The sequence below is a fragment of the Simochromis diagramma genome, unplaced genomic scaffold (genome assembly GCF_900408965.1).
Source record: "Simochromis diagramma unplaced genomic scaffold, fSimDia1.1 OVJJ01000596.1, whole genome shotgun sequence".
NCBI classification, from domain to species: domain Eukaryota; kingdom Metazoa; phylum Chordata; class Actinopteri; order Cichliformes; family Cichlidae; genus Simochromis; species Simochromis diagramma.
This window is the reverse complement of record NW_024387245.1, coordinates 15,624,772-15,652,200: the sequence shown is the minus strand read 5'-3', so window position 1 is coordinate 15,652,200 and position 27,429 is coordinate 15,624,772. Positions and strand designations below refer to the sequence as shown.

The window sequence follows — 27,429 nt, the reverse complement described above, 5'->3', positions numbered from 1 at the left end:
TTAAGTGACTTTTTTTTTTTTAAAGACTGGAAAGATTAGCATCTCTGTCTAGTCAAAGCTGTTTCTTGATTATAGATCTTTTTGGGTTGTTTTTTTTTCTCAGAACTTACCTCCCAGATCCTGATTTTAACTACTGTAGATTTCTCTTCTCAAGCAAAATGTTTGTATATTCACAATAATTACACGCATCAGGAATTTTCTTTTGCTATGTGGTTTGGGACTTGTAGAAAATGTTTTGTGGCACTAAAGAAAGGGAGCACAATCTGAGAAATCAAAAATGATATTAAATACCTGTGCATGTATTTCTTTGCCAGTTATTTGAAATTGCTACCAATCAAATATCAATATGTAGCCCTTGTAGTATGCAATTACACTGCACATAATGGCCATATTTACCACATTTGATGTCCATGTCTGTGGAGATTCTCTCTGAATTGGAAGTGTGAAAATAAGCCCGGTCGGGCAATGGATGTGCATCGAGAAAGGGGTCATTTTAAAATAAAGACACTACCAGTACAACGTATTTTGTGATTATTTTTGGTTCAGTGTAGGTGCTATAACTTTTATAGCAAATCATTACTCTTTGATCACACAGTAGACAATGCAAAAGAAAATCATGATATGATTCAATTCAAGGTAACATACCTATCAAGATTAAAAGAAAAGGATACAATAAAACACATCTTTAAAAGCTGCCAGTAGCAACTAGTTTGATTTCGAGGAGTACAGTGAATTTGATCATTTTTGGCTACTACATGACCAAAAATATTTTTGACCACATGCAACAAACTTGCGATCTTGTTGCCTTTAAATGGTTACTTTGAAGACAACAAGCAGGTCTACGATCACTTGCTATCAACGATCAATGCGATAGGATGGCAATGAAATGACAAAAAGAGGGTGCTGGAGTCTGGTATCTTGTATATTAGCAGGATTAACTGCCACAAATTGGTAAAATCCCAAATTGGCAAAAAAAAAAAACCCTCTACATATAAAAATTTACATTAGCTGCTTATATTTAGTCCAGTCTAGTAGATTCAAAACAGAAAGAAAAATTGTCCTCCAGTTACTTTGCTGCTGCAGGATGATTTAATTGCAAAATGACATAGGTGCTAAGTAGACTTATTTTTATATAGGAATAGAACCAGTTGGCAACCAGCTGAGTCAAGCATTGCAGACAAATGAGTTGCAGACAAGTTATGATCACCAGCAATTAACACACGATTGTCTGTAATTTTCTTGCAATTAAAAGTGGTCACTCAGAGGTTGAGCACGTTGCACTCTGTTTCAGGCTTTTAGTCACATTTCTACACAGTGATCTTTCACTATTGTTTCTCTTTTTATTCTTTCTGTTACTTCATATGTGTCAAAACGCACACAGTCAAAACGTAGCTATAGATGGGACTACATGGTATGTGTTTGACTAATGTCTGAATGTTATAATATGTTGAAGTTAGGGTAAGTTTAAGTTAAATTAGTATGTGCAATATTCCCAGTTTCAACCTTTGCTTTTCAGACACTTACAAACGCAACAATACAAACCCGTTTAACATGCCAGAATGAAATTCCCCATCCACTCAGTGCTATTTGACCAGCTGTGCTACTTAATGCAACAGCACAGAATGTTGTCAGAAAGAATTAATATTAGACTACAGTAAGTTCCTAAGAAAACAATCTGGTTTGATAACAGATTTTCTTCTGCTTTCCTGCTGTTGTCTTCAGTGCATTACCTATTTTTTTTAAAACCTACATTTGTAAATCTCCATACAGACGAGGAGGCAAGTTGTTCCACTGAGATCAGCAGCAGATATTTGTTCTTTATAAGTTAATAAATGTGTGAAAATGTCTCGGCTCTGTGATTCTCTTCACTCATCTGTGAATGATGCAGTGAATGACAGTAAGGTTAGGGTTAATCTTTTCACTCAGGAGTGTGGTTGCTCTGTTTGCCCATCACAGAAGCTGCAACATCATCACCATTTAAGCCAAAAAACCACACACGTGACATTTCTTCAGCGACCCCCTCATAGCAAGGCATTTTAACAGCTTGGGGTCTGACATCAAATGTTTTGTGTTCTTCTACACATCATACATGTCAGCTGTTACACACAGATTTTACATTAACATTTTTGCATAAATCGCTCCACATGAGTCTCAGTTCTCAGGACCACACACAGCTCCCAATAATTTGTAAAAGAGGAGTTCACTCTTATATTATAAACATATTGATTCTTTGACAGCCTCCTCTCATCTTTCTGAACAGCCACATAGTTTTCAAAGAGAAACAAATGCTTAAAACCTGCACTTAACTTACATGTGCCCTCATTTTTAAGCTGAAAATTTGCACTGCTCTTGGTGATAAAGGAAATGAACCGCCGGTGCCTGTCTGTGTAGAAATTTAGGAATTATAAATTATCCCGCTGTTAAGTTCTGGCCAGTCTGACTGAAACAGTCACAACTGGTGGTGAGTCCGCACTTGGCTCCAATACAAAACTACACAACTGATGTAGAGGGCAACAGGTTTGCAACAGACGGCAATAGATTTGAGATTTTTCACAGTTAATTGCAGTATTATCGTAAACAGATTGCATTTAAGTGCCAAGTTGTCCCAGTTCAATCAAAAATTGATAGCAGACTGACTCTGTTGTGTCAAGATGGCGATAAAATGGCAATAAAACAAAGCTGAAGAAACCAACTGACTGCGAGTAGTTTGAGACTTGGTCCTGTCTTTGAAATGGCCATTTAAAAGGTGAAGAGATTGCAAGTTAATTGCACACAGCTGCAATAATTTTGGGCATGCAGCAGTCTCCAATCACTCTTTTCCCTAGTGTGACTGTAGCTTAAAGAAGATCCACATCACTATCTTCAAACATCAGTAGACACGTCCTTTTTCTGCTTTTTATGACTTTTGCATCGTGTGTATGAAACATTTTCTGCCGTGTTTTTCTGACAAACAACACTAAGTCTCCTTATTTATTCAGCTGCAGAATTAGGAACCCAAGAAGATGCTTACTTAAACATTCTTAATTGGCAGTTATTAATGGACTTGCATGATCGTATCTGGAAAAAAAACCACTTTACATTTAGTGTAAATTCACACTTTTCTCTCTAACCTTTAAAAGTCCAAGAGGTGTGCCACAGATCTGACCTCATCCTCACGCTATTAAGAAACAATGTAAACACATTAATAGACTGTGCTACTTTGTGACCCTTTGAGTGTCATAAGGTTGAAGGGTTAAATGTCTCCCAGTGACTCATTTCCTGTCAGTGAGGCTGAAGATGAAGGGACTCAGCAGCTGTTCACCATGGCTAAACAGGGAGGTATTGTGGGGCAGAGGAGATCAGATGCACTGATGCAAAACGGATTCTGCTTGGAGAGAGGTTGTTGCGATGATACCATCGTCACAGAACTCATTATGTGTGACTGCTGGCTGACAGCTTAACGATACGGGAGCAAAAAAACAGGATGTGATGTCACAGGCCAATCATAGTCCAGAAACACTTGTGTTTCCAGGATGTCGATGAAAAGATTTTTCACACAAAAAAAATAAATACATTTTTTGTTTAGCAGACATGCTGCACACTGCAGCCAACATCTGGTAAGGAGTTCAAAAGCTTGTTTACTTTGCTGAGCTTGTCCATTTCCCCCCACTTCTCTTTTTCATCATATTAGATAAAAGAAGATTGTTATTCCCTCTGTACCAATTTATATTCAGTGCTATGGCTCTGGCCTTCCACAGGTGTATATATATAGAAATATAAAAGCCTAGAAGAGAAGCAAGAAGAGAAGCAGCAAGATCCCCCAGGACAGTTCATAGATGGCATAAATGGTAGCACGTATGATAACAATTAGATGAAAAACGGTATGAAAACAAGGAGCTGAGGTAGTGGTGGGCTCCAGAGCGCCTTGGAGAGGCAGTTAATGGCCCGTTTATAGCTGCCGCATTGATTGCTTTGCATGCAAACAGAGAAGTCGCCACAGTACTGTACCCTTTATACAAGCAGTGAGGGTGTAAGTACTTGTTGCAGTACGATAGCAGTCACACTCAAAAAAACATAATATCTCCGCTAGCACTGGAGAAGTCAAAACCGCAAGCAAATAATTTGAGTTTTTCCAAGAAAGTGTTGTGTTTTTAAGCTTTTGCAACATCTCCTGCTGTACTTTCTGTCAGTCTCTGAGCTTCTGTACTGATACATCATTAAAGTCGCAGTAAAAACCAACAAGACTGTAAACTCATGTCTCCAGCCCAGCTGTGGCAACAGCAGCGCCTATGTGAGGTTACAACTTAATCAAACAACAACAAAGCGTGCCTTGCAAAAGCGTCATATTTGTCGACCAGCACCGTTCACAAGGTGGGGAATGGGAAGCAAACATGAGCCATAAAGAAGGTTAAACAGCCAGCCCCATAGGAGACTCACCAACAGTGTACAGAATCAGCATGAGGCATGAGCTATGATCAATATTTTTCTGTGTACACAAACACAAAATCACATTTTAACAGCTATCCACCGTAGTCAAACTTTGGAAATGGAAGTAGAAATGTTTAGTTGTGAGGTGATAAAAAGTGCTCTGTATGAAAAAGGTCCAAACTGAGGGAGGAGAAAAGTACCTTTTTATTAAGCCAGCTTATTTTGAGAATTTAGTTTTCGTCCATCCATCTGGGAGGAGAGGGTGAGACGAATCTCTTTTTCTGCTGCAAAACACATGAAAGTGAAATCACATGTAACCAGCTAAATAGCTTTCCTGTCAAAATCATTCACTTGTCCTCTCCTATCTTTCCACACAGCCTTTTTGTCTCAACCCCCTGCTGTTTCAAACACTTCACTAATAACTGACAGATCAGCAATTTGGCTGCACTTTAATTATGTGCCCAAATTATTCCTCACGCACATGAATCTTGACTTTTAGTGCAGCACCAACTTTTGCTTTGCTTGAACAAGCAGCACAATTTCAGGAAGACAATGAGCAGTTGTCTCACTTTGTTTTTCTCTGTTCGCAGTCATTTAATTAGGCTACATCTAGGTTATTTTCTGTGTCAGATTGTACAGACTCCCATCTCCAACAAGCTCTAAACATAAATACTAAAAATACATCATGCTGTAATATCCTGTCAATACCACACTAGTGACATAAACTTTAATGAGATGAGAACAGATGTTGGCTATTTTGATCTCAATGCAACATTCTCTCACTACTCTCTCTCTCTCTCTAGCACAGACTAAGTGTGTGTCAGATCCTGTAATGGCAGAAGATAAGTGTCTCCTAAATTAATATTTTAATGTAGTTACAAATAAGAGGCTTAAATGCATGCATGAGCCTTTAAGTAAAGAATGTGCATACATGGTTTAATGAACTGTGTCAGCTTGGAGACAGTCTATACTCCGGTAGGTAATCAACTACCTTAAATGCTTTTTAGATCCATAATTGCAACATTGGTTTTGTGGATTTATGTGTTTGTTTAATCTCAAAGCATTTTTTACTCTGCAGTTTCCCGCCATACGTCATGGGAAGATAATTTAGGTTCAAAATTAACATGTGTTCAATATGTCCAGAATCCTTTAATACATTGTACCTCATCTTGTTTTCTGTCATGGGTCTTAAACTACCAGCACATGTGCTGGAAGTTTAATGAGAGTTTGGATCTGCGTCTCTATCAAAAATTTCTTTTCACATGCATCCAAATATTTCTGTTTAGTTGTCATTTAATTTTTAATTCCATAATATGCAAGTGTAGTTAGGAACAGCAGTACTAAATAAAGTTCTGTTTGTTATTTTGTTTATATGAGATGTATGAAAATGTACAATGTGTTAGTGCAAATATTTATATATACATAGAAACATAAGTTAATCAAAGATCATTGACTTTTAAACCATGGATAAATTAAGTATGGTTTAAAGTCTTTTAGTAATAGAATGCCGTGCAAAAGTTTTGAGCCACTCCTCATTTCTAGCATGTATCAAATGTCTTATATCAACATGCAACTTCAAAATCCAGCCCAATAAAAAATGACTAGAGGCCTTTTCTCAAAAGCTACTTGCATTGATCATAATTAGTGACACATTTAAAAAATGTTTGGCAAATTTCAGTTAGAATTATGAGCCTGTGGGCTCTCACATGCTGTGTCATAAGTATTGTGTTTGCTTCAGTTAGCATGACATTTCAAAAAATCAACAGAAGAGAAAATTATCTCATGCCACAGATTTTGTGAAACAGTTTCCTGCTTACTAATTATAAACAATGCCAAGCGATATCATAGAGAAGGATCAACCCCAGTAAAACAGCAGAATTTGTGAGCCTTCTATTGTTTAACATTATATGATTGCACCAGCCACCCACTGGACTCAAGGTATCCATGATGTGAAAAAACGTAAGAAGTAAGCACAGACTAAAGAAGTCAGAGAGTCACATCACTCATTCAAGTTACAAGCTGGGAGCACTGACAGCTCTTGTAGTAGATGGTACATTAGACAAGTCTAAGCCTGGTTAATTGCACCACTGTGAAGTACATCAGTGTAGCTCCGTCTCCCATGAAGTATATAGAGGCTGATATAAGTATATGTCGTACTGACAGTGAGGAAGTGTTGCTTAGATTGATAATACTTTATGTTGATGCAGCGAAATGAGAAAACAAACTGGGTGCATGTTTTCGGATCTTTCTGCTCAGTACTGGATGCACAAAATGGCATTTTTTTTATATAAAGTTTAACCCTGAAGACCGACTCCTTTAAAGTTTTGATTATTTGTCTGTACAATTTACAGAACTACTAAACTGAAATGACTCAACAATTAAGGTTTAAAGACCCAAAAGCTCACGGTAAGGAGCTGATTAAGAAATTGTTTACAATAATAATAATAATAATGGATTGGATTTATATAGCGCTTTTCAAGGCACCCAAAGCGCTTTACAATGCCATTATTCATTCATTCGCGCATTCACACACTGGTGGAGGCAAGCTACGGTTGTAGCCACAGCTGCCCAGGGGCAGACTGACAGAAGCGAGGCTGCCATATCGCGCCATCGGCCCCTCTGGCCAACACCAGTAGGCGGTAGGGTAAAGTGTCTTGTCCTTACAAGGACTTTAAGCACAAAATACGTGATTTTGTGTAAGCTGCATAGTATTGTTTGAATTCAGTTCAGGAAGTGCTTCCCACTCTAGCTCCATGTTACTTCATTTCAAATTTTGATGGCATATTATTCTGAATAAATAAAGAGAAATTCCACATTGATATGTTAGCATCTCACATTTGTTGCTGATTTGCCAGATGCACATAAATGATGTAGCTCTCTCCTCTCAAAGATGCTCTGTTAGATTCAGATCTGGTGAGTGAGGAGGCCATTTGAGTACAGTGAACTCACTGTCATGTTCAAGAAAGCAGTTTGAAATGATTTGAGTTTTTTGACATAGTGTTTTATCCTGCTGGAAGGAGCCATCAGAAAATGGGTACACTGTGGTCAGCAACAATATTCAGGTAGGCTGTGTTCAGCAACAATGCCCAGTTGGTACTAAACAGCCAAGAAAAGAGTGCCAAAAAAAAGAATCCCCAAAACAATTACGCCACCAACAGCCCGAACTGTTGATACAAGGCAGGATCGATCCATGCTTTTTTGTTGTCTGAGTCAAATCCTGAGCCTACCATCCAAATGTCCTGCAGAAATCAATACTCAGACTCTAGCCTCAGTTTCCTGTTATTAGCTGACAGGAGTGGCACCCAGTTGTCTTCTGCTGCTGTAGCCTATTTGCTTGAGAATTTAATATGTTGTGCATAGCTCGCCACTAACAAGTGGTTGTTTAAATTACTGTTGCTGTCCTCTCAGCTCAAGGCAGTCTGGCCATTCTCCTCTGACCTCTGGCATCAACAAGGCATTTTCACCTAGAGAACTGCTGCTCATGGAATATTTTCTCTTTTTTGGATGATTCTCTGAGATCATCTTTCTTCCTCAGTCTGATGCTCCTTTTGAATTTCAGCTGGTCTTCTTGAACATATTTACATGCCTAAATCAATTTGCTGTTGCTGCCAAATGACGGGCTGATTAGATATTTGCATTAAACTTTATGCTTGTAAAGTGGCCAGAGTGTAGGAAAAGTGTGGGAAAAGATAGCACTTACTACAATTACTTAGCACATAATACTTTATTTTTGGAAAGGTCTGGAGAAGCAAAGTGAATAATAACACTGAGTAGGTTATTTGAGAAGCAAGGAGCCTAAGTGATATGGACCTCCTGGGCCTGAGCTGGGACATGGGGTCAAGCCCCCACGTCAGCAACCATTTGTCCAGCTGAAGGGAATGAATACCAGCTCCAGTGCTGCTGGACTGCAGCAGAGCCGGTGCTGTGACTTCACTACATGAAGAAAGCAGATAACGTTTTGTTTGTTTGTGTTTGGGTGTGGAATGTACTGTCACTGTTTTCGGTACGTGCTCTCAGATTACACATAGAAAAGAAATTGTCCCATCATTTAAGGGTGTCACTATCTTGCGTGCGACCCACTCGACTCATCACACAGCAACACTGATGATCATATTTCTTTGTCACTGAAAAGCAGCTTGTTTGTATGCAATGGAGTGTGTGTCTCTCTTGTCTTTTATTGCATCTGAAGAATGACTGAGGCAGTCGGATAGCAAAAGAACACTGTATCTTATCAACTTTGAATTTAAAATAGGAACATGCTGTGCTGTTGTGACCGTCTAGTCATTATCACGTTTACTTGATTGTGGTGTTCACTGATCTTTGTAGTGTGTTTAATTAACAGTATTGCATTACGGCTACAATTCTTTCTTTAATTTTACATAATTCAGATCAAAACGGGATGCCTGGTGATTTTTTTGTCCCAGCTCTATTGTGCAGAGTTGACTTTCATTTTGATTGATTATCTGAGTTTGCTGATCATAGGCAGATCTGAGCAAAAGCTGAGCTTGCCTTCACTTTCAGGATGTTTTTTTTTTTTTTTCACTAAAACCTGACTTACAAACACATTTGAAGTATAAACAGATTAAAAGGCAGACACAGATTTGCAAAACCTTTTTTTTTTGTTCGATCTCAACCAATGTAATTGTCACTTTAAAGCCTTTATCCTACAGACATGGTGTGCATACAATAAGGCAGGTGATTCAAATAAGTGTGACTCAAGGTTAAATGGTTAATAAAGTTAAGAAATCTTTGCCAGAGAGATTAAATTCTTCTCAAGATGACTTTGAAGCCTTTTTCTTGACAACTTTTATTTGCCTCCACTGTTTTGCTTCCACAGTCTCAAGAATACTATAATGACAGTGAAAAATTACAAGTTTTCTAAAAGATTTTGCCCCTTGAAGCAGTTTGTTGAACTTTATGACACACAGAATATTCTTCAGATACGGTTTACAGTTCCTTTTTAAGAAAAGTAGGAGCACACACTCCTATTTTATGCAGAACACTACACAGCTATCAAAACAATGCTGCAAACATGAGGCAAACGAGTTACAGCCATAGCATCAAAGATTTTACTAATGGTCTCTTACTTGTGATGCAGCACACTGCTACAACGGTGTTAGACACAATGTTTGTGTAAGTGTATATTTACTAGGGGTGCAACGATACACAAAATTCACGGTTCGGTTCGGTTCGATACTTTGGTGTCACGGTTCGATATTTTTTCGATACAAAAAAAAATGTTCATGCCTTTTTAATTTGTCATTTATTAAAATTATAAATATATATTTTAACTCAAAAGTACAGTTTTTAAATTTAACCCTAACCCTTGTGCATGTTTTTTTTATTTTGACAGCGAATGCGCACCTGCGGACCACTTATGTGCAGCCCTGGTTATTTAGCTCGTCATATTGCAGCCACAGAAATTCTTTTGTCCATGAAACCATAAAGCTGCACTTTCTTTTTGCCTTATAGTCTGATTTGTCATAACTTCTCCGTTTTGTGGTAAGTTTTTCTTTGGCTGTCACTTCTTCACCCTGACCTGTCTTATTTGGCTCAGCAGAACTAAAATATATATCCTGCTGCTTTTACACGCTCACTCACATAAGCTCAGCGATTCTCTGCGCAATCAACCTCTCACATGTTTAAGCTGCAGGAGATTTCACTTGTCATGTTTGCATAGTAAGCTAACGATTAATAAGACGATGTCAGAGGAATTTGTGCACAAATTATCATCACTCACAGATCAGTGCTGTCGCTCTCTATACACAGTTCGCACGATTGCAAAGTGAAAGCAAAAAAACAAGCGCAAATTCAAACGCGATTTCAATATGTCACATATTGACAGTGGCTCACCAATGCCAATGACATAATTACCCAGCTACATTTCTGAAAGAATGCAAAAGCATTGACATATATTTTTCCTTCCTACAATAGCCCGACGGGCAGGGAAGAGATAGATTTTGGTAGCCCGACTGAAAAAATCGCTAGCTCCGGGACGTCGGGCTAGCGATATTGCAAGCCCTGTATCTGATTGAGGAATCACTCATCTTTGTAAAAGAGAGTTTATTACAGAGAAATGTCTCTTTCCAAATTAAAAGCTATACTATCCGCTTCTTCTGGGCTATATTCTCAGCAGCATAAGGAGAATCATGTGCTAACAGCTGTCTAAATGACTCGGCTAAAGTTAGTAGCATGCTTGTTGTTTTTGTCTTTGCACTAGGATGATGTCGGCGTAAATGTGCAGTCATATTCGTTGTGTTCCCACTAGTGCTTTCAGGTTGATCTCGTTGAAATGACCTTAACGCCACATCTCCGTTAACGAGCTACCGCCGATCGCCCCGTGCATGGGGCTAGACGGCCAACACGTTAACGAGCTAACTGCGCTAACACACTAGTTCCCACCCATGTAATTGAGCATTGCATGGCACATCCAACATACTGTTTTACTTTAGTCCATGACTCACTTACCTTCAGGGTCATACGTCACATGAAAACCAAAATAATTCCAAACGCCAGATCTGAATGTTGCAAGGAGAGCTTAACTTCGGTCTTGCTAGCTTGCCCTGCGCTCTTCCTTCTGACTATGCTGTCTGTGTTGAGCGCTCAGTGGATCTGCGCTCGACAGTGCAGCCTAGGTGGAGTAGTCGAACGCAGATTCACTGAGCGCTCAACACAGACAGCATCGTCAGAAGGAAAGTTGATAAAATAAATTACAAATGTTGTATTGTTCGATACATATGCGTACCGAACCGAAAGCACTGTATCGAACGGTTCAATATCGATACGAATATCGTTGCACCCCTAATATTTACATGTGTATTGTTTATCTGTCTATGTTCTGTATTTTTTTTTTTTTTTAAAAGTGGCTACAATACCCAGAATGCCTGGCTTTTCCATTATTGTTGCCGTATAAAGTGTGTGTAGGGGGCCACGAAAGTGTCACTACCATTCTGTGTTGTTCATAAAGTAGAACTAAAGATATATTCTGCCTCCTTGCTTTAGCATGGTAAATGAAGAACTACACAATATTCTGAGCCAGTGAGTGAATGATAGCATGGAGATCTTGCAGTTGTTCTGGATCTTGTTTGGGATTTGCTGTAAGATTCGACTGGGAATCTGGGGAAAAATTGGGCTCAGTGACAGGCCTTCTTCATTGCACTGCCAAGAAGGTGGGATATACAACACACTGGTCATTTATCATGTACGTAGATCCAGACGCTTTGTCAATATTTTGAAAGCTATTTAAGCTTTTTGTATTTCAAGGAGGAACACTGTATTTAAAATACATTAATTCTAGCTTCATCAATTTGAGGAAGGGGCATGAATAGACAAATTTGTGACTGAACTGTGACAGAGAGCACAAAACTGAATTTAAAGAAACTGAAGCTCTAACGATGACGGACAAACCTGTGTTTAGTGTGATAAACAGGAGACTACATTACCCGCTACTGGCCACCACCTTTGTTTCGACCTGACAAAGGTAATCTGCAGATTGTGCAGAAGGACGTCAACAACAACACAGGAAAGTCACGTCAGGTGGCACAAGCACTGTACAAGCAGTAAAGTTCAAGTTCAAGTTCAAATTGTATTCGCCACATGCAGTGGCAGGTTGCCCTGCAGTGGAATGAACCCGCCCCCGACCTTACACACACACAACACAGACATCACATGGGGATGTCTGTGTTGTTTACTTAGTCTGTTTACTTAGCCTGATAGGGCGAAGAACACTTTGCCCTATCAGGCTAAGTAAACAGTCTACCAGCCAACCCAGGTGGCCTTGCATAGAGTGGGAAGAACAGTCAAAACACAGTCGTTATCAGGCAGTTTTTGTTCGGCTCCAGCCTTCAGCCCACAGCTGGCGCCGAGGAGGTATCCGCATTATGATGTTGATGTTGTTGATTTTTCTTTTATGCGAGCAGCTCAGGAGAATTTCAAAGCTGTTCTTTAACACTCCGACACTGGTCTCTCAAACTCCCATTGGAGAACCGCGAGCTTCCCCATGATGGTATCAAACTTCCGTTCCGTGGTGTTGCCAATCTTTTGCTCAGATAGCCGATTCTGAGAACTCACAACTGCAGTGAGCTGTTCTACGATGTAATCCAACTTTCACTCAAAGGTGTCATTTTGAGCAGGCCTCTACGGTGGCCCCTGGAGACAAAGCACGTACAAACTCCAAAACACTTGCAAACTCCAAAACACTGGCAAACTCCAAAACACTGGCAAACTCCAAAACACTGGCAAACTCCAAAACACTGGCAAACTCCAAAACACGTACAAACTCCAAAACACTTGCAAATTCCAAAACACAACGGAAGTGCTCCAGGACGCTAGGGGCAGTGTTGAGCTTTTGTTACCTAATAACTACACAAGCCAGGAAGTACCAATGACCGGATTTGGGGTTTGCAGCCTTAAAGGCCGCATTGTCGCTACCCGATCCGTACCGGAAACCCGATCGGTACCCCGCATGCGCAAATCTTACATCACTTCCTCTCTTTGCCAACATTGCGACATTCACTGACACGGTTAGCGCCCAGTTAGCTCTTAGCATTTCTCAACAGCTCTGCCTCCTTTTGGACTACCGGGACATTTAAACAATGGATAATCCGTATCTGCAACAAATTTTTGCTTTTCTCCTCAACAGAGAGCGTCCCCCGATTGAACAACAGCGCCATAAAATAAGAAGAATGGTGCCTAATGACAGAGTTAATAATACAGACTTTGTAATATGTCACGTGAAGATTCAGCAGCCAGATGAAGTGTTTACTGGCAATTGACAGTGATAGCGGACATCATCATAACTATTCCAACAATCCTCTCCACACAGACAAGCATAAACACACTCGACTATCACTAAATCAAATTCAACACACGTTTGTAATGACGCTAATTCAGTTTACAATAGGGTTCATTCGCTCAGTCACAAGGTGGCGGTATCCTCTTACACTGGGGAGTAAACTGCCATTAAACGAACAGAAGAAGAAGAAAACCCCTGCACATGCGCGGTACGGATCGGGTAGACCCGATTTGTACGGCCCGACTTTGCACATGCGCAGTAAGGATCGGGAGTTCCGATCTGTCACTATCTTTTTATTTTTTTGTTTTTGTCTACATTATATTAAATGTTTCATTATCGGAAACATTTTAAGAGATACTTGTTATTCTTAACATCTTAACAGATACTCTGACATGTAACTATCGTAAAATGCTTCGACCGGAAGTAGACACCTTTCGCGCATGCAGGGTACCGATCAGGTTTCCGGTACGGATCGGGTAGTGACACGCATTTTAAGGCCGATTACGTCACAGTGACAAGAGAAGGCTGTCCCAATTCAAAGGCTGCTCTACATGCGGCCCTCAAATGCGTCCTTAATTTCCCTGAATTTTAAGGATAGGTCGGTGTAGCCTTCATGGCCCAACATATCCCAGACTTCATAGTGCGGTGGTGGTGTGGATAATTTTGCCGAAAAAAAACGGTGGAAGCGGAGCGGAGGAAGAGTAAACTTTCAGAAGTAAGTACTGAATATTATGTCACTTATTTATGCGCAAATATTTTTTTAATGAAGAACATTAAACCATTATTGTTGGCCACATGTCGGGAAAGTTATGTGACATTAGCGATGTCTGTACTTTCAGAATTAACTTGGTTTTAAAACCTTTACTTTAAAAAATATATATATAGTCGACCTTAATTTTACAGAGATTGTGATGATTTTGTGGATAATTAAAGTCAGTCATATATCCACAAACACAACAGGCTGAAAGTCAGTGATGCTGCTCGGTTTACAGTCCTGAATATCATGGCACAAGCAGGATTCACTGCACTGTTAATGTTAGCTATGCTATATTGCTGCCTCTGTTCGGTGGTGTCGAGCCAAACGGACTTTAACGTGTGTTTGAACGAGCTGACGGTTCACTCGTTAAGCTGAAAGAAAGATGCTTTAATCGCAGGAGTCACACATGTGTTCACTGTACCATCTGGGAACTCTTCTTGTTTCGTAATAACACAAACACTAAATCCTCCTTCTTTTGTGCTGTTTTGTAGCAGTGTATACACCTGAGACTGTCACCTGTCTGTCTGTCCTGCACTCGCTCTCTGTTTCTTTCTCTCTGATTGTGTAATAAAAGTATGAACATGTGTTTATAAGTCACACTTGTGTTTGAATCCTGCAGCTTATCACACATTTGATTTCCATGTGTGACAACTGCAAGTGTCCAGAGTGAGGACAGACTGAGGGACCCACTGCTGCACATCATCTGTGAGGCTTTGCACCCCTGATGATCCACCAGGACAAACTCAACAGTGTGTGAGGAAGAGGAGGAGGAAGAGCCAGCAGCAGCTGACAGATGGAGAGAATAGACCGACTGTTCCCTGTTTGTGAAGGACTGCTAGAAAAGTTTAAAATAACTAATTGTCTGTCCTGAATCAGTCTTATTAGGTAATGTTCAAATCATTTTATCATTCCAGTGTTTTCAGTGTGGGAGAAAGTACTCAGGGCCTTCAAGTTACACACTATGAAAGGCAGCAACAAGTTTAATGTTCAGAAACCTGAAGTATGTATCAGCAGCAGAATGGACCTAAAAATAAATGTTTGTTTCAGTTCTATGAAGCTTTGAGTATTTTGGATTAGTAGTACTGCTGTGTTTGTTGCATCATATTGCTGTAATTGTTTATATGCTTTATATATTCTGAGGTAAGTTGATCTATAGTGTTACATCATATTCTATAAGGATGTTATGTGTTTGTATACTTTCTGCCCAGTTTGACCCATTTAGCAGAAGCCAGCCTGTTTAAGGCTCTGATATCTATTCTGTATGACTTCTAACACTGGAGTTTGCGAGTGTTTTGGAGTTTGCGAGTGTTTTGGAGTTTGTACGTGCTTTGTCTCTAGGGGCCACCGTAGGCCTCTCCTTGATGTAACCCACTATACGCTCGGAGGTGTTATTCTGAGTCTTCACGGCAGCTGTAAGCGTCTCCAAGGTCTTAACCATGCTGCTTTCAATGAGCCCGTTCTGAGAAGTAGCGCCTCGTCCCATCATTTCAATCCCAGTGGGCAGCCTTGGGGGGGTTTGAACAGCCGGTTCCGCTTTCTTAATTCTCCGATAAGTCAGGGCCAAGCCAGCTCCGATTAGCAAGAACCCTGTTATCATGGTTCCGAATAGGTAGATATCTTCAGCATCCTCGATCGACAGTCCCGCAAGGCACACGATCCTCCATTTCTGCCACCCGTCCATCGTGTATCAGGCAGGGAAAGTCCCTCCAGGGCACTCGGGCTCTCCCGAGCCCAGACTTCTCGTTGAGAAAAGGGTGTCAATGGCATTAAGAGACAAGTTGATCAAATCCATAATTCTCTTTTAGGTTTAGAGAACAGACTGTGAGAGACTGTTCGAGGGAAAAGTAATACACATGAGACAAGACAAGGACACAAGAGGCTAAGCAGGGAAGATAAGGGGAAGGAGGAGAGGAGAAAAAGTGCGACTGCCTTCGCCGAGAGCCAAACGAGAAAGCCTGCCATAGAGGAAAGTGTCAGCAAGGCAAAGCCATCAGTCCAAACACAGTCATTGTTTATAGGAAAAATTCATCAAATTGGCCTCAAACTTGCTGGTTCACAAATCTGCCCATACGAGAACAGACTGTCAACATTAAGATGGACACTGGTGCTGACGCTAATGTGCTATCACGGACTATTGCAGGTAGACTGGAAGTGCAGTATGAACTACAGTAGGTTGACACAGTGCTCATAGATTTTGGAGGGGCACACAGCAGACTTAAAGGAGTCTCCAGGTAAGCTGTGCTTGCTTGTGCTACGTGTTAGGTTTAGTATGGCCACAACGGCATCAACTGTACTGCTACTGGGTGCAGACGTGTGAAATTAGGTCTCATCAAAAGAATTAACACCATGGTACATCAGAGGCCACCACCCTCAGGAAAGAGCTGATGCAGTTGTGTTTGAGGGCCTAGGTGAGTTTTCTGGTGTGAATCAGACCTGTGCACACATAAGCATCCCAGCAGTTGTGCGCTGCCACCAGAAAATACCATTTTCACTCATGGATAGGCTGAAAGAGACATTCAGCACCTAAAAAAGAGGAGTCTGATACACAACGTTACAAAGTCAACAATGGGTTACCAGCCTGGACGTGTGTGCAAAAAGGTCCACATCAGCTGTGCTTGGACTCAAAAGACATGAACAAAGTCATGCAGAGCCAGCACTTTTGCATATGTCATAATCCTCAGTAAGAAAGAGGGATACTCACAAGTAAAGCTAGAAGAAACATGCCGACATGTGTGCATTCAACACACTATAGGGAAGGTACCAGTCCACCGGGCTACTCTTTGGAATACTCTTTCACCTGCAAAGCTCCTTGTGAGCAGCGTTCTGTGGTCCAGAGTTACACTTACACCAGTGGTCCCATCAAATTCAGATGAGCAGACAGGCACAGCAGAAATGGTGCTTCAATAAAACAGCTTTGGTGCTTGCTCTTCAGAGAGGTAGGTATGCATTAAAGTATTCATGGGAACAGTCAACATATGGCATTCTATTTGTGAGAGTCCGAGAGGAACCAAGATCCTATAACATCATTACACAAGCGGGAGCGTGTTGTAGAATAAAATAGTTGAGATCTGACAGAACAAAGTACAGGGATATCCCTGAGGAAACCATAGACTTGGACAGTGCCATGGAACAAGAAGAGGAATTGTCAGAACCAGAGGACACCTGAAATGGAAATGATGGTGAAAGTTTCTCAGAGGTAGAACTCACAAATGCAAGAATTCAAAGCATACTGCATTAGCTGGACAAATAATGAGACCACCCAAGACTGCAGGTCTATATTCAACGCTGGTATAGTACGGTAATATAACCTTTATCATTACTTTTTAAGTAATGATAAGAAGTTGAGGGTGAGGTGATGTTACGATTGCTTGCAAGATCAATAATTGTCATAATTGCAATTGTCAAATCTGATGCTAAATTAGGCTTAAAACTAATAGTGTTGCCAGTCTTCAGAATTGAGGGTGTAGCTAAGATGGGTTGTTACAAGGACTACAATACCAAGATTGCCTGGGCAGTGACATAGTGTGGGTAGCACCGTTGTTGCTGTTTTTACCTTGTAATGTGGCAGTTTCCACCAGTGTAAGTGCTCTTCTGTGTTGTTCATCAAAAAGATGCAAAACAAGATCACACCTCCTGTTTTCATTTGTAATCACCTTGTTTGCATCATAAATAAGGTGCAATATGTTATGTTCAACTTCATTTTAATAGGAGAGATCATTTGGAAGAATTGCAGATGATTTATTTGGGATACCAAGTTCTCTTAAACTGTCAATTAGACGACCAACCACAGCTGACCAGAATCCCAGCTGTCTTGAATCAGGGCAGGACTGCTTGGAGTCTAGACGCTGGTGGTGGTGAAGATGATGGAGGCTTGGATGGAGCTCTCAGTGACCAGGACGAGGTGGAAATGGGCAGTATGCGGGTGGAACAAATGAGAGTCAGAAAGGCAGAATGGCAGAAAAGCACTGAAATTTAAAGTCCGCAGAATGTAACGGAGAAGGCAGGCAAGAAGATAATTGGACTATTTCATTGGTGTCATCGCTAAGTTTGACAGCGTGGGAAAATGGAAGCAATGTAAAGAATAGACTAGCCGCTGAACACCCAGGAAAGCAGGCGGATGAGTGATTAGAGATCTTCCTTATTGAACTTGTGCATAAGCTTCATTAGATATTAAAGAAAAGGGTCATCTGTCCTTTTAGAGTTAATCAGAGAATTGGAGAGCATGGCAGATTCTCCATTATTCTCCCACACTTGATTCTTTATTTTAAGGCTGAAGTAGCGTGATTGTTTTTTCAGTATATTAAATTTGAAATGTGTTTTAAATTATTTAAGCTGTTCTCTGTCTTCCTTCATTGTTTTTACAGCTGCAATTGCATCTTTAAGCTTTGAATATTTTCTTTTTCTGTATGCAAAAGTTGTTATCCAGTCCTTACACAGTTTCATTTTGTGTGTGTCTTTTTTTGTTGTCGTTGTTGTTGTTGTTTGGGCAGGTAACTTGGACAGGTTAGGTGCAACCTTCAAGAGTGTATTTACAGTACACAACTATTTAGAAGATGTATATTAGTTTATTAACAGTGAGAAGAGTAAGTGTTCTGCACACTCACAGTCATTTACAGTAGAACATTTGGGTGCAAAATATGCTTGAAGCATTTGGCCAATCAAAAGAAAAAAAAGTATCCCCAAGGTTTATGCTATGAATAGATTTTTGCTGGTATGTAGTTTTGCATTGTTTGCAAAGAGATGTCCCACCACTTGTCACAATTTACATGAATTTATTCCTGTTGTGTCTAGCTTTGGAGCTGTGGAGTACTATGGATACTGCTGAATTTGAGTTATACCCTTTTTTTGTCGCTTTAAATACGCTTATTATTCAACTTCTTGGTGTCTAGTATATAACAAAAGCATAAAACATTTTTGTCGCTTGCACTTAAGGTCAATAACAACTATCTGAATTTTCTTTCTGAAAAAAAGTTGAATTAACCTGTCAAGAGTTTTAAATCCTGTAAAACCTATAAAACCTGTACATTGTAACATATTTATTTATTATTTACTGATTACTATTTATTCTTTTTAAAATTATTTGCCTTATTGAGACATCTGGAAGATTGCCGTAAGCCCTATCGGCTAAGGCGAGGACTAACTGCATTGCAATTTTAGCAAATCATTTATTTGGTACCACTTGGGAGGATATTATCAACATAAAACAGGTTTAATGCAAGAATTACACAAGAAAACTGCAAATGAACAATTGAACTCTTTGTGTCTTTTACTTGGAATACAGCTGTCATTAAAAGCTGTAGCTCGGTGGTTCTTTTGGGGATTTTGTTTCTTTTGATGTGAGCCTTGACAAATTAAAGAATCTGTAGCTTTTGGCAGGTTTTGTTTTGGATATATTTTTCAACTGGAGGTAAGAACTGCTTGTTCACACCCCCTGATAGGACTCATGTGATGACAACAGATGTGCTACAGATAATTTGGCAGTTAAAACAGTGTGTTTATAAATCTAGCTGGTTTTAAGCACAAACTAGTCGGCTTGTGTTTAGGGAAAGGTTGTGTTGTCAGTTAACCAAACATTTATTAATTTAAATTTAACTTTAATAGTTATTTTAAGGTTATAATAGGTTACTGTCGTGGTTAAATCACAAAATGCTGACTTTTCATCTGAAATTGAAAGTGAACAGTTGTCTACTGGATCTGAGTACCTTCTTTGCCCTTCATGGTCATAAAAAAGGCCACAAACCAAAATTTGTTGGTCATGTTATAAATTTATTCTATTTATCACAAGTTTTCCTGGAGCTTTAACCCCTTTAGATTTTATCCTCCTCTCGCTGCACATGAGATGAAGGTGAAATTGTTCCAGAAACCTCTCCTCGCCTTCTGCTACTTTCTTTGCCCCATCATAATTACCGTGGCCCTTAGGGGGCTTTGTCACTTGAACATAAATACATTTATTTTATTCTGGGGCAATTGTAGAAGTGACTCATCCTGCCTCGCACAAGGCCACTGGAAATAAAAGGTAACTATAGGCAATCATAAGCTGATTGCACTAAAGACCTATGGGGTTGATTTTTTTTTTATGGGAGAAAATCACCACTGATATTGTCTCTTGACTCACACAGTCAATTTAACTACTTTAAATTCTTTGACCTCTTCCACTTACCCATGACATTACATCCTTTCGGGAAATTGTTATTGTTTCTTATCTTCTGCACTGTTGTTGAGGGTCAGCTCAATTCCCCTGTAAACTTTTTCCAAGTCCTCTGGACAGAAAGCAAAGCCAAGGATGAGGAGGGAAGTAATCAGGGAGCAAAGTGCTTCACTAAAGCGAAGTCATTCAGTTAATGGGATTTTCCCGGTGTTGTCGGTACAGAAAAGATACCTCGCTATCGATCTCTGTCACTCACCTCTGATGAGTGCTGATCAAAAACCTATTTCAAATCTGCCATCTCTTATTGTATGTCCGGACAGAAGAATGGAGGAGGAGGCGTTAGTGGAGATAAGACAAAAGAAAGGAAAATAATAATTTAAAAAAAAAAAAATCAAGGTGCCAAGACAACAAAAGAGCTCTGGTGGGAAAGTAAGCGAAAGAGAAGGGAATAGAGGAGTACTCAAGTTGCAGCTCGGATGCTTTCATCTGTCACATCTTAGATGTTTCAAATCTATTCAAATTGACTGGAGTGCGCTGATTGGCAGCCACTTCACTGGTCCCCAAGCTAAATAGAGATGCAGTCATCATTTATTTAACAAGAATTAGCCAAAATGCAGAAAGTGTGTGGATAATTAAGTACACCCCAGTGTCAGTTGCTTGTAACCGTTTTATCAGCAATAACTTGAAGTAATTGTTTTCTGTTTGACTTTATTAGTCTCTCATATCATTCTGGAGGGATTCTGGTCTTTTGTTTTTGTGTTTTTTACAATGTTGTATCAGGTCATTGTGGTTTGTGGTTTTATTTATGCAAAGCTCTATAAAAGTCCCACCACAGCTTAGGTCTAGACTTTGAAAGAGCCATTAAAACATATTGATTCTTTTCTTTTTCAGTCGTTCTGTTGGAGGTTTACTGCTGTTCTTGGGATTATTGTCCTGTTGTGTGACACAATTTAGGTCAAAGCTTTAGCTGTCATACAGATAATTTCACTTTTGACTATTGAATACTTTGGTACATAGAAACGCTGAAGGTCCCCCGCTCCTGTGGCATGCTAAATCATCACCCCTCCACCAATATATCTGATAGAGTATGGAGTGTTTCTGCTGATATATTATGTTTGGTTTTTACCCAATGTGGTTCTGTGCATCATGATTAAACATCTGACTCTCATCCATTCCAGAAGTCTTATAGTTGGGAATTTGCTTGGGGTGAATATGCTGGGATGTCCATTACTTTTTTGTTTTGTTTTCAACATTCGAATAATCTTTCTCACTTTAAAATGATGGACTCCAAATTGCTTGGAAATTCCCTCATAACATTTCCCAGATTTATAGGCACTGACAACTGCTTCTTTAGGATCGTTGCTGAGGTTTTTTTCCTGCTTGGCATTGTGTTAAAACACACCTGATTGCTCCAGACCAGCAAACTCCTTTTGTAAACACTTCCTAATGATCAGTTAATCAAGTGCATTTGATTAAAGCAGCACCTGACTGTTACTTAACCTCTTAATTCATATGGAAGCAATAAGGGTGTACATAATATTTCACACACGGGCATAATTTTCTCAAATAAATAATGACACGGTGTAATATGTTGTATTATTGTATATCTCAGGTTTATTTGGCTAATTTTAAGACCTGTTATGGACCAGATGTTTTGTTTATTATGTCCTTATACATAAATTTTAGAACTGAAAGAGTTTGGACTTTTTTTACATCTTTGTATATATTATATTTTGACTATAGTTGCTGATGAAACTGTTCAGCTACATCAAAATCAATATGCAGCTCACTGATACAGACTATCATAACATGTTGTGATTATGATAGTCTTACTCAGTTCCATTACTGCAAAATATAGAGGACTGCAACAAGTATGTAATAAATAATTAGAGGTATATCGTAATGACTCCATCATATTTCAACATTTTTAAAGCACAATGGTGAATGGTTGAGAAAGTGGATCAGTTTTTTGCTAATATTAGACTTTCACTGATCAGTGTTTACCAAGACATATACATGCTCACGGAGGAACAAAAAAATAACTTATGCAAAACAATTGTCCAGGTAGGATTGTACATCAAAGTGCAATATCTAAAGCAGAAAACCCAAAGAGCCTCCAACCTTCATAGCAGCTTTAGGATACTTAATATCTGTGAAGTATCTGGAGTAAACTCTGTTGACCCGATGTACCCTGTATTCAGATGTATTCTGTTTCCCTTCCAGGACTGGCTGAGTAAGTTTGGGTACCTCCCGCCACCCGATCCCGTGACTGGCCAGCTTCAGACCAAGGAGGCCCTGACCAACGCTATCAAAGCCATGCAGAAATTTGGAGGTCTAAGAGAGACTGGAGTGTTGGGTATGAGGCTGTGTTTGTTTGAAGCGGCTGTGTGAAATCTGTCACATTTGCTGGATGGAGGCAGCATGCACTGAATAACTAATGACATCCTGTAATGCAATCCAATCAAGAAAACCACAGAATTTTCCATATAGTTCAATTAGCACCTCTCTGATGCAATCAAACTCCTTTCTCTCTCCCTTCTCTCTCTTTCTCTCTCTATTTGTTTTTAGACCAAGCCACCCTGGGCCTAATGAAAACACCCAGATGTTCTCTCCCAGATGTGTCTGAAGCTGAGGGCACAATGGGGCGCAGGAAACGAAGCCTGACTCCTCAGAATAAATGGAATAAGAGACATTTGTCCTGGAGGTAAGGGTCATCAAAATTATTATTATTATAGCGATACAAGGTACTATGCACACATTCATACATAGATGGGTGACCCAGTGTTTAGTATTAGGCTACATTAGGGAAAAAACATTTTCTTCCATCTGTGCATCTTTTGATAGATTACAGGACGCTTCTTGTGATCTAAAGGCTTCTATACTTTAGATTAAATTTAGTTGAAGGCACATTCATTTTGTAAAACATTCTTATTAGAGACCTTGAACCAACATCAAACAAGCCTGTTCTCTCAGAAGATGCACACATATTCCTCAGAATTTGTCATGAGATGTTTCAATTAAAGTGTTTTCTCAGTATTGCACCAAGATACCACAAGTTAATATAAAAATTGTATATACAGACACTAAACTCCACTAAGAGAACATTAAGTGGTCTAACCGTGTAGTGCTGCTCTAATTAAATGAGTTTTCCATTGAAAAGCTGTCTTATATCTGTCTAACTGTAGTTAGACTTAGTTATGTGGATTTAAATGTGATCAAGAGTCACTGCAAATTAATTAATTAGTTAAAACCACAGAAATTTCAGAACCAAATTGTAGGAAATCCAAACTTACCACGTTATTTGTACTCAGTTGGAACCACTTTTGCCTTCAGAATTGGCCAAATTCTTCATGGTATAGATTAAACAAGGTGCTGGAAATATTCCTAAGGATTTTAGTCCATACTGGCATGATCCATGATGGACATCTCTTGTTCCACCACATCTAAGAGGTGCTCTATTAGATTGTATTCAAAAGGCCTCCAGCGTCACCAGATCTCAAACTCATTGTCATGTTCAAGAAACTGGTATGAGATGATCTGGGCTGTGTGACAGGAAGTAGAGTGGGCGATCTACCAAACACAATGTTGGTGGGTTTTATCCCTGGCTCCTTCAGCCTGCATGTTGAAGTGTCCTTGGCCAAGATAGTGAGTTTCCACCGCTGCATACATTTGAGTGTGAGTATTTGATTAGGTTAGGTCAGTGGTTCCCAAACTTTTTTTGCTGGGCCCCCCTTTGTTTTACATGAAAAATGTTCGCGCCCCCCACCCCCCACTCAATAACACATCCGCCAACCACACACACCCATATTCTGCTCCATTGCAGTTTATTTCACACCTCAAACATTTAGTAAACAATTAAGCAAATACAAGTAATCTGCAATAACTTACAGGTAGAAAGAAAATAAACTACTAACTCTTTTACGCTACATCCACACCTACACGGGTATTTTTGAAAACGCAGCTGTTTCGTCCACACGTAAACGGCGTTTGGAATCACCGAAAACTTTTTAAAACTCATTTTTTGCATTTACGTGTGGACGAGGAATACAGAGTTCGTCAGGCAACGTCAAAGGTATGCGCCTTTTTTCACGTCACGCTGTGCGCCATGTTTTTGTTTACATGAGATGAATTGCAGAATGGCAGATAGAGACAAAATACTGTTACTGTCAATCTTACTGTCTTCAGGTTTTAGACGCAGTTACTGTCCCTCCATTTACAAAGGCAGAGGCATCACGGTGTGATTATTTTACGTGTAGTTGTTTTGTTTTTTTTCCTGTGTAATAATATTCAACATTGCTATCAATAAATTTTTTTTAAAAATGCCTCTCTGTGCAAAATGGGTTTAAAAACATAAACAACTGTGGGATACTGTTTGTCCATGATTTGAAGAGCCAAGGGAAAACCAATTCTGCAGTGGAGACCTACCTTGGCACTTGTGCAGGTGAAACCAAAGGGAAGATATGCTTCACCATATTTTCTAGTCTTTGGCTTAGAATGAAATTGGTTTGGAAACATATTCAGCGATGCTTCATCTCCTGCTTTGCATTTCTGTGGGCGCCCTGTGCTAGCAGTGTCCAAGCGTTTTGTTTTTTTCCTTTTCATACGGTGCCATGGCGCTGCGGCGGGCCCCACACTTTGGGAAGGTCTGGGTTAGGTTAAGTTTAAATACAATGAGTTGCTGCAGTGTGATTTGTTAATTATGTGATAAAGTGGCTGGTCAGTGTATAATTGCTGTTCTTTTTTTTTTTTCAAAATAACAAGGAAACCAAAGTATATTTAGAAATGGAAATGTTAGTAGCGAAAAGTGTATGCTTCAAACTACTCTGAACACTTGATTTCCTAAGTTATGTGCTTACCTCATCATGGTCGTCGCTTTAGGCATACCAAACCTTTGCGCTCCGACTACTCTAGAAATAAGCTCAATAAGTCTCCCTTTAACTGTTGCTAAATTCAGGCGTTCCCTGTGTTGTCATGAATTATGAGGTTTTATAAAGTATTGTATTTAGGTAAACAGGAAACTGAAAATTGTTTGAAGATGCGAGCCAACAAGAGTGGATAATGCCCTAGGTGTGCTTTAAAAAAAAATTCTGTAGTTTAAATTGTGATGCTTTTTTGTGTTGAGTCCGAAAGGTATTGAAGTGGTTTCTAATAATGTTTTGAAACATAATGAACCTGATCAATGTAGCCTTTTGATTTTTTTTTTTAATGTTGTAAATAAGAGCAAATCTTAAGTCAAAAACCCTATGAGTGACTTTCACTGAATTACTAGCTGCAGTGGAACCTTACTTGGATGGCTATGGATGGGAGAAGTGATGAGCTATGCTGGTTTCAGTCAACAGAAATACTTCAAATGCTTTGAGGATAACAGTAACCATTGACCTGCTGTCATGGTCCCGTGTCTTTGACTCAGTGTTGAGTTTGGACTTTCAATGTCTGTTACTTAACATTTTCAGTTAGACTCTTATTTTGTTAATTAGTTTTAGTTATGATGTGGGTTATGTTCACAGTTTGTATTTAGTTTCTTGTTTTATTTGTTTCCCCCATGGTCCCTGTCTTATTGTCAAGTCTCTCTTTCTGTGTTAGGTGTTTCTTTGTCTTATTACATCCTCTCTTATTTTGGTAACCGTGTCTTGTGTACACCAAATGTTTCTGTTTTGCTTCCCCCGTCTTGTTTTTTTTTGGATTAGTTTCAGTTGTGTATCATTACCGTGGTGTGACCCATATTTGTGATTCCATTTGGAGCCTGATTTTGCCTTTGTTCTTTGTTATGTTGTATTGTTGTCTGGATGTGTGTGTTCTGTTGGTAGGTTTTTGCTATCTTCAGCCTCAGTAAAGGTTTGCTTTTTGTTCACTTTAAGTTAATCTTCAAGTCTGCATTGTGGGTCCCAAATCAATGCAATACAATTCATAACACCTCCCATCAGAGTCTTGCTAGGGTTCTTGCAAGCCACCCAATAAATAAACAATAACCCTAGAACTGGTAAAGAAAGCAAAGAGGAGAGTATTTCTTTAGGCTGCCTTTGAATAAAGTTGGTCTGGTCATCCGTGACCATGTGAGGAACCAGAGAATACTGTTAGACCGTGTAGGAGGAAGCAGTGAAACATATGGTTGGTCTGTGATTTACTCACACTATCAGCGTTCATTCAACATTGAGCTGCCATAATCTCTTGTGTGGGAAAGTGTGTGTGCAGAATATGAAATACACACATGAAATTTGAAACACGGAAAGCCAGCACACAAGCATAGTCAAAATACAAAATATGCACATACTCACAGGTGTATGTGCATGTCTCTCTCCTGGTGGGCTTTAACTGTCTTTTTCTTCTTTTTGCCTCTTCTTTGCACCTCTGTCAATCAAACATCAGCTCACTCTACTCAGAAATAAGACAGCCTCGACTTCAGCCCATAAAACACCTTTGTATTCACAGCAGTCAGTGCAGATCCAGAGAGATTTTGTTAAGGTGCAGATTTTCAGTAATTTACCATAACAAAGTATTGAAATTCTGCATAAACTGGCCTCTATTGGGTGTTTTCTGTTGAAGCTGTAATGCTTGCACAGAAATATCCTGTCTGCTTGGTTTAGAAAATTGTTGGGGTTTTTTTTTTATCACATTATTTGTTGTACCTCTGCTTTATTAGATTTCATGAGTGAATAACAGAATGTGTGGCTATCAGCTAATGGGTTGGATGTAATGTGACAGCCATATAAAATGTTTATTTGCCAAGAAGAACAGTTAGAAGAAATAAGAAAGAATAATATTTACATATCTGAAATTTACATGTTGCAGCATACATTAATTTGAATTATTTCATCATGCAGTGAGAATGTCACTGTGTATGGGCGAAATCTTTATTGATGTTACATTAATCTGAGCAGAGCAAACAACAAAATGCTAACCACACAGATGACTAAAAATAAAGAGGATAAATATACACATTGCTCACAAGAAGTCAAAATAACCTAGAAGAAGAACATCATGTTTTTGGCAAAGTGGTTCTTCTTACATATTCCATTTCAATAAAGCAAGAAGAAAGTAAAGGTGAAGATATCTGAAGGGAAAATATAAATAAATAAAAAACCTGATCATTAAATAAAACATACAGCTTTGGAGTCTAAGGGACTTCAAACAATTTGTTGAAATAAAACTGCAATTACAAAATAAAAGTGATAATATTGCATAATAATATATAAAATTCCTTTGGCTTACCTCAGTGACTCAAAATTTTATGGTTCATTGTACAGCTACCTCAGGAGAAAGCTTAAATTAGCATGTACCCACACCAGGCACGGCTATACCCCCTCACCACTGACCCGCTGGCCT

General features: G+C 39.4%; 1 protein-coding gene and 1 long non-coding RNA gene across 2 annotated transcripts in view; one reads left to right on the top strand and one right to left on the bottom strand.

Moving 5' to 3' along the window:
• LOC120714343 overlaps window positions 1–27,429 on the bottom strand; it is an 873,031-nt gene that overhangs the window by 27,664 nt on the left and 817,938 nt on the right. The gene's annotated exons all lie outside the window — the stretch shown is intronic.
• LOC120714318 (matrix metalloproteinase-17-like) overlaps window positions 1–27,429 on the top strand; it is an 89,202-nt gene that overhangs the window by 15,921 nt on the left and 45,852 nt on the right. Inside the window, exons 2-3 of the mRNA XM_040000477.1 lie at window positions 22,330–22,462; window positions 22,675–22,810. Of these exons, the coding sequence (XP_039856411.1) occupies window positions 22,330–22,462; window positions 22,675–22,810 (269 nt within the window). The remainder of the gene's footprint in view (window positions 1–22,329; window positions 22,463–22,674; window positions 22,811–27,429) is intronic.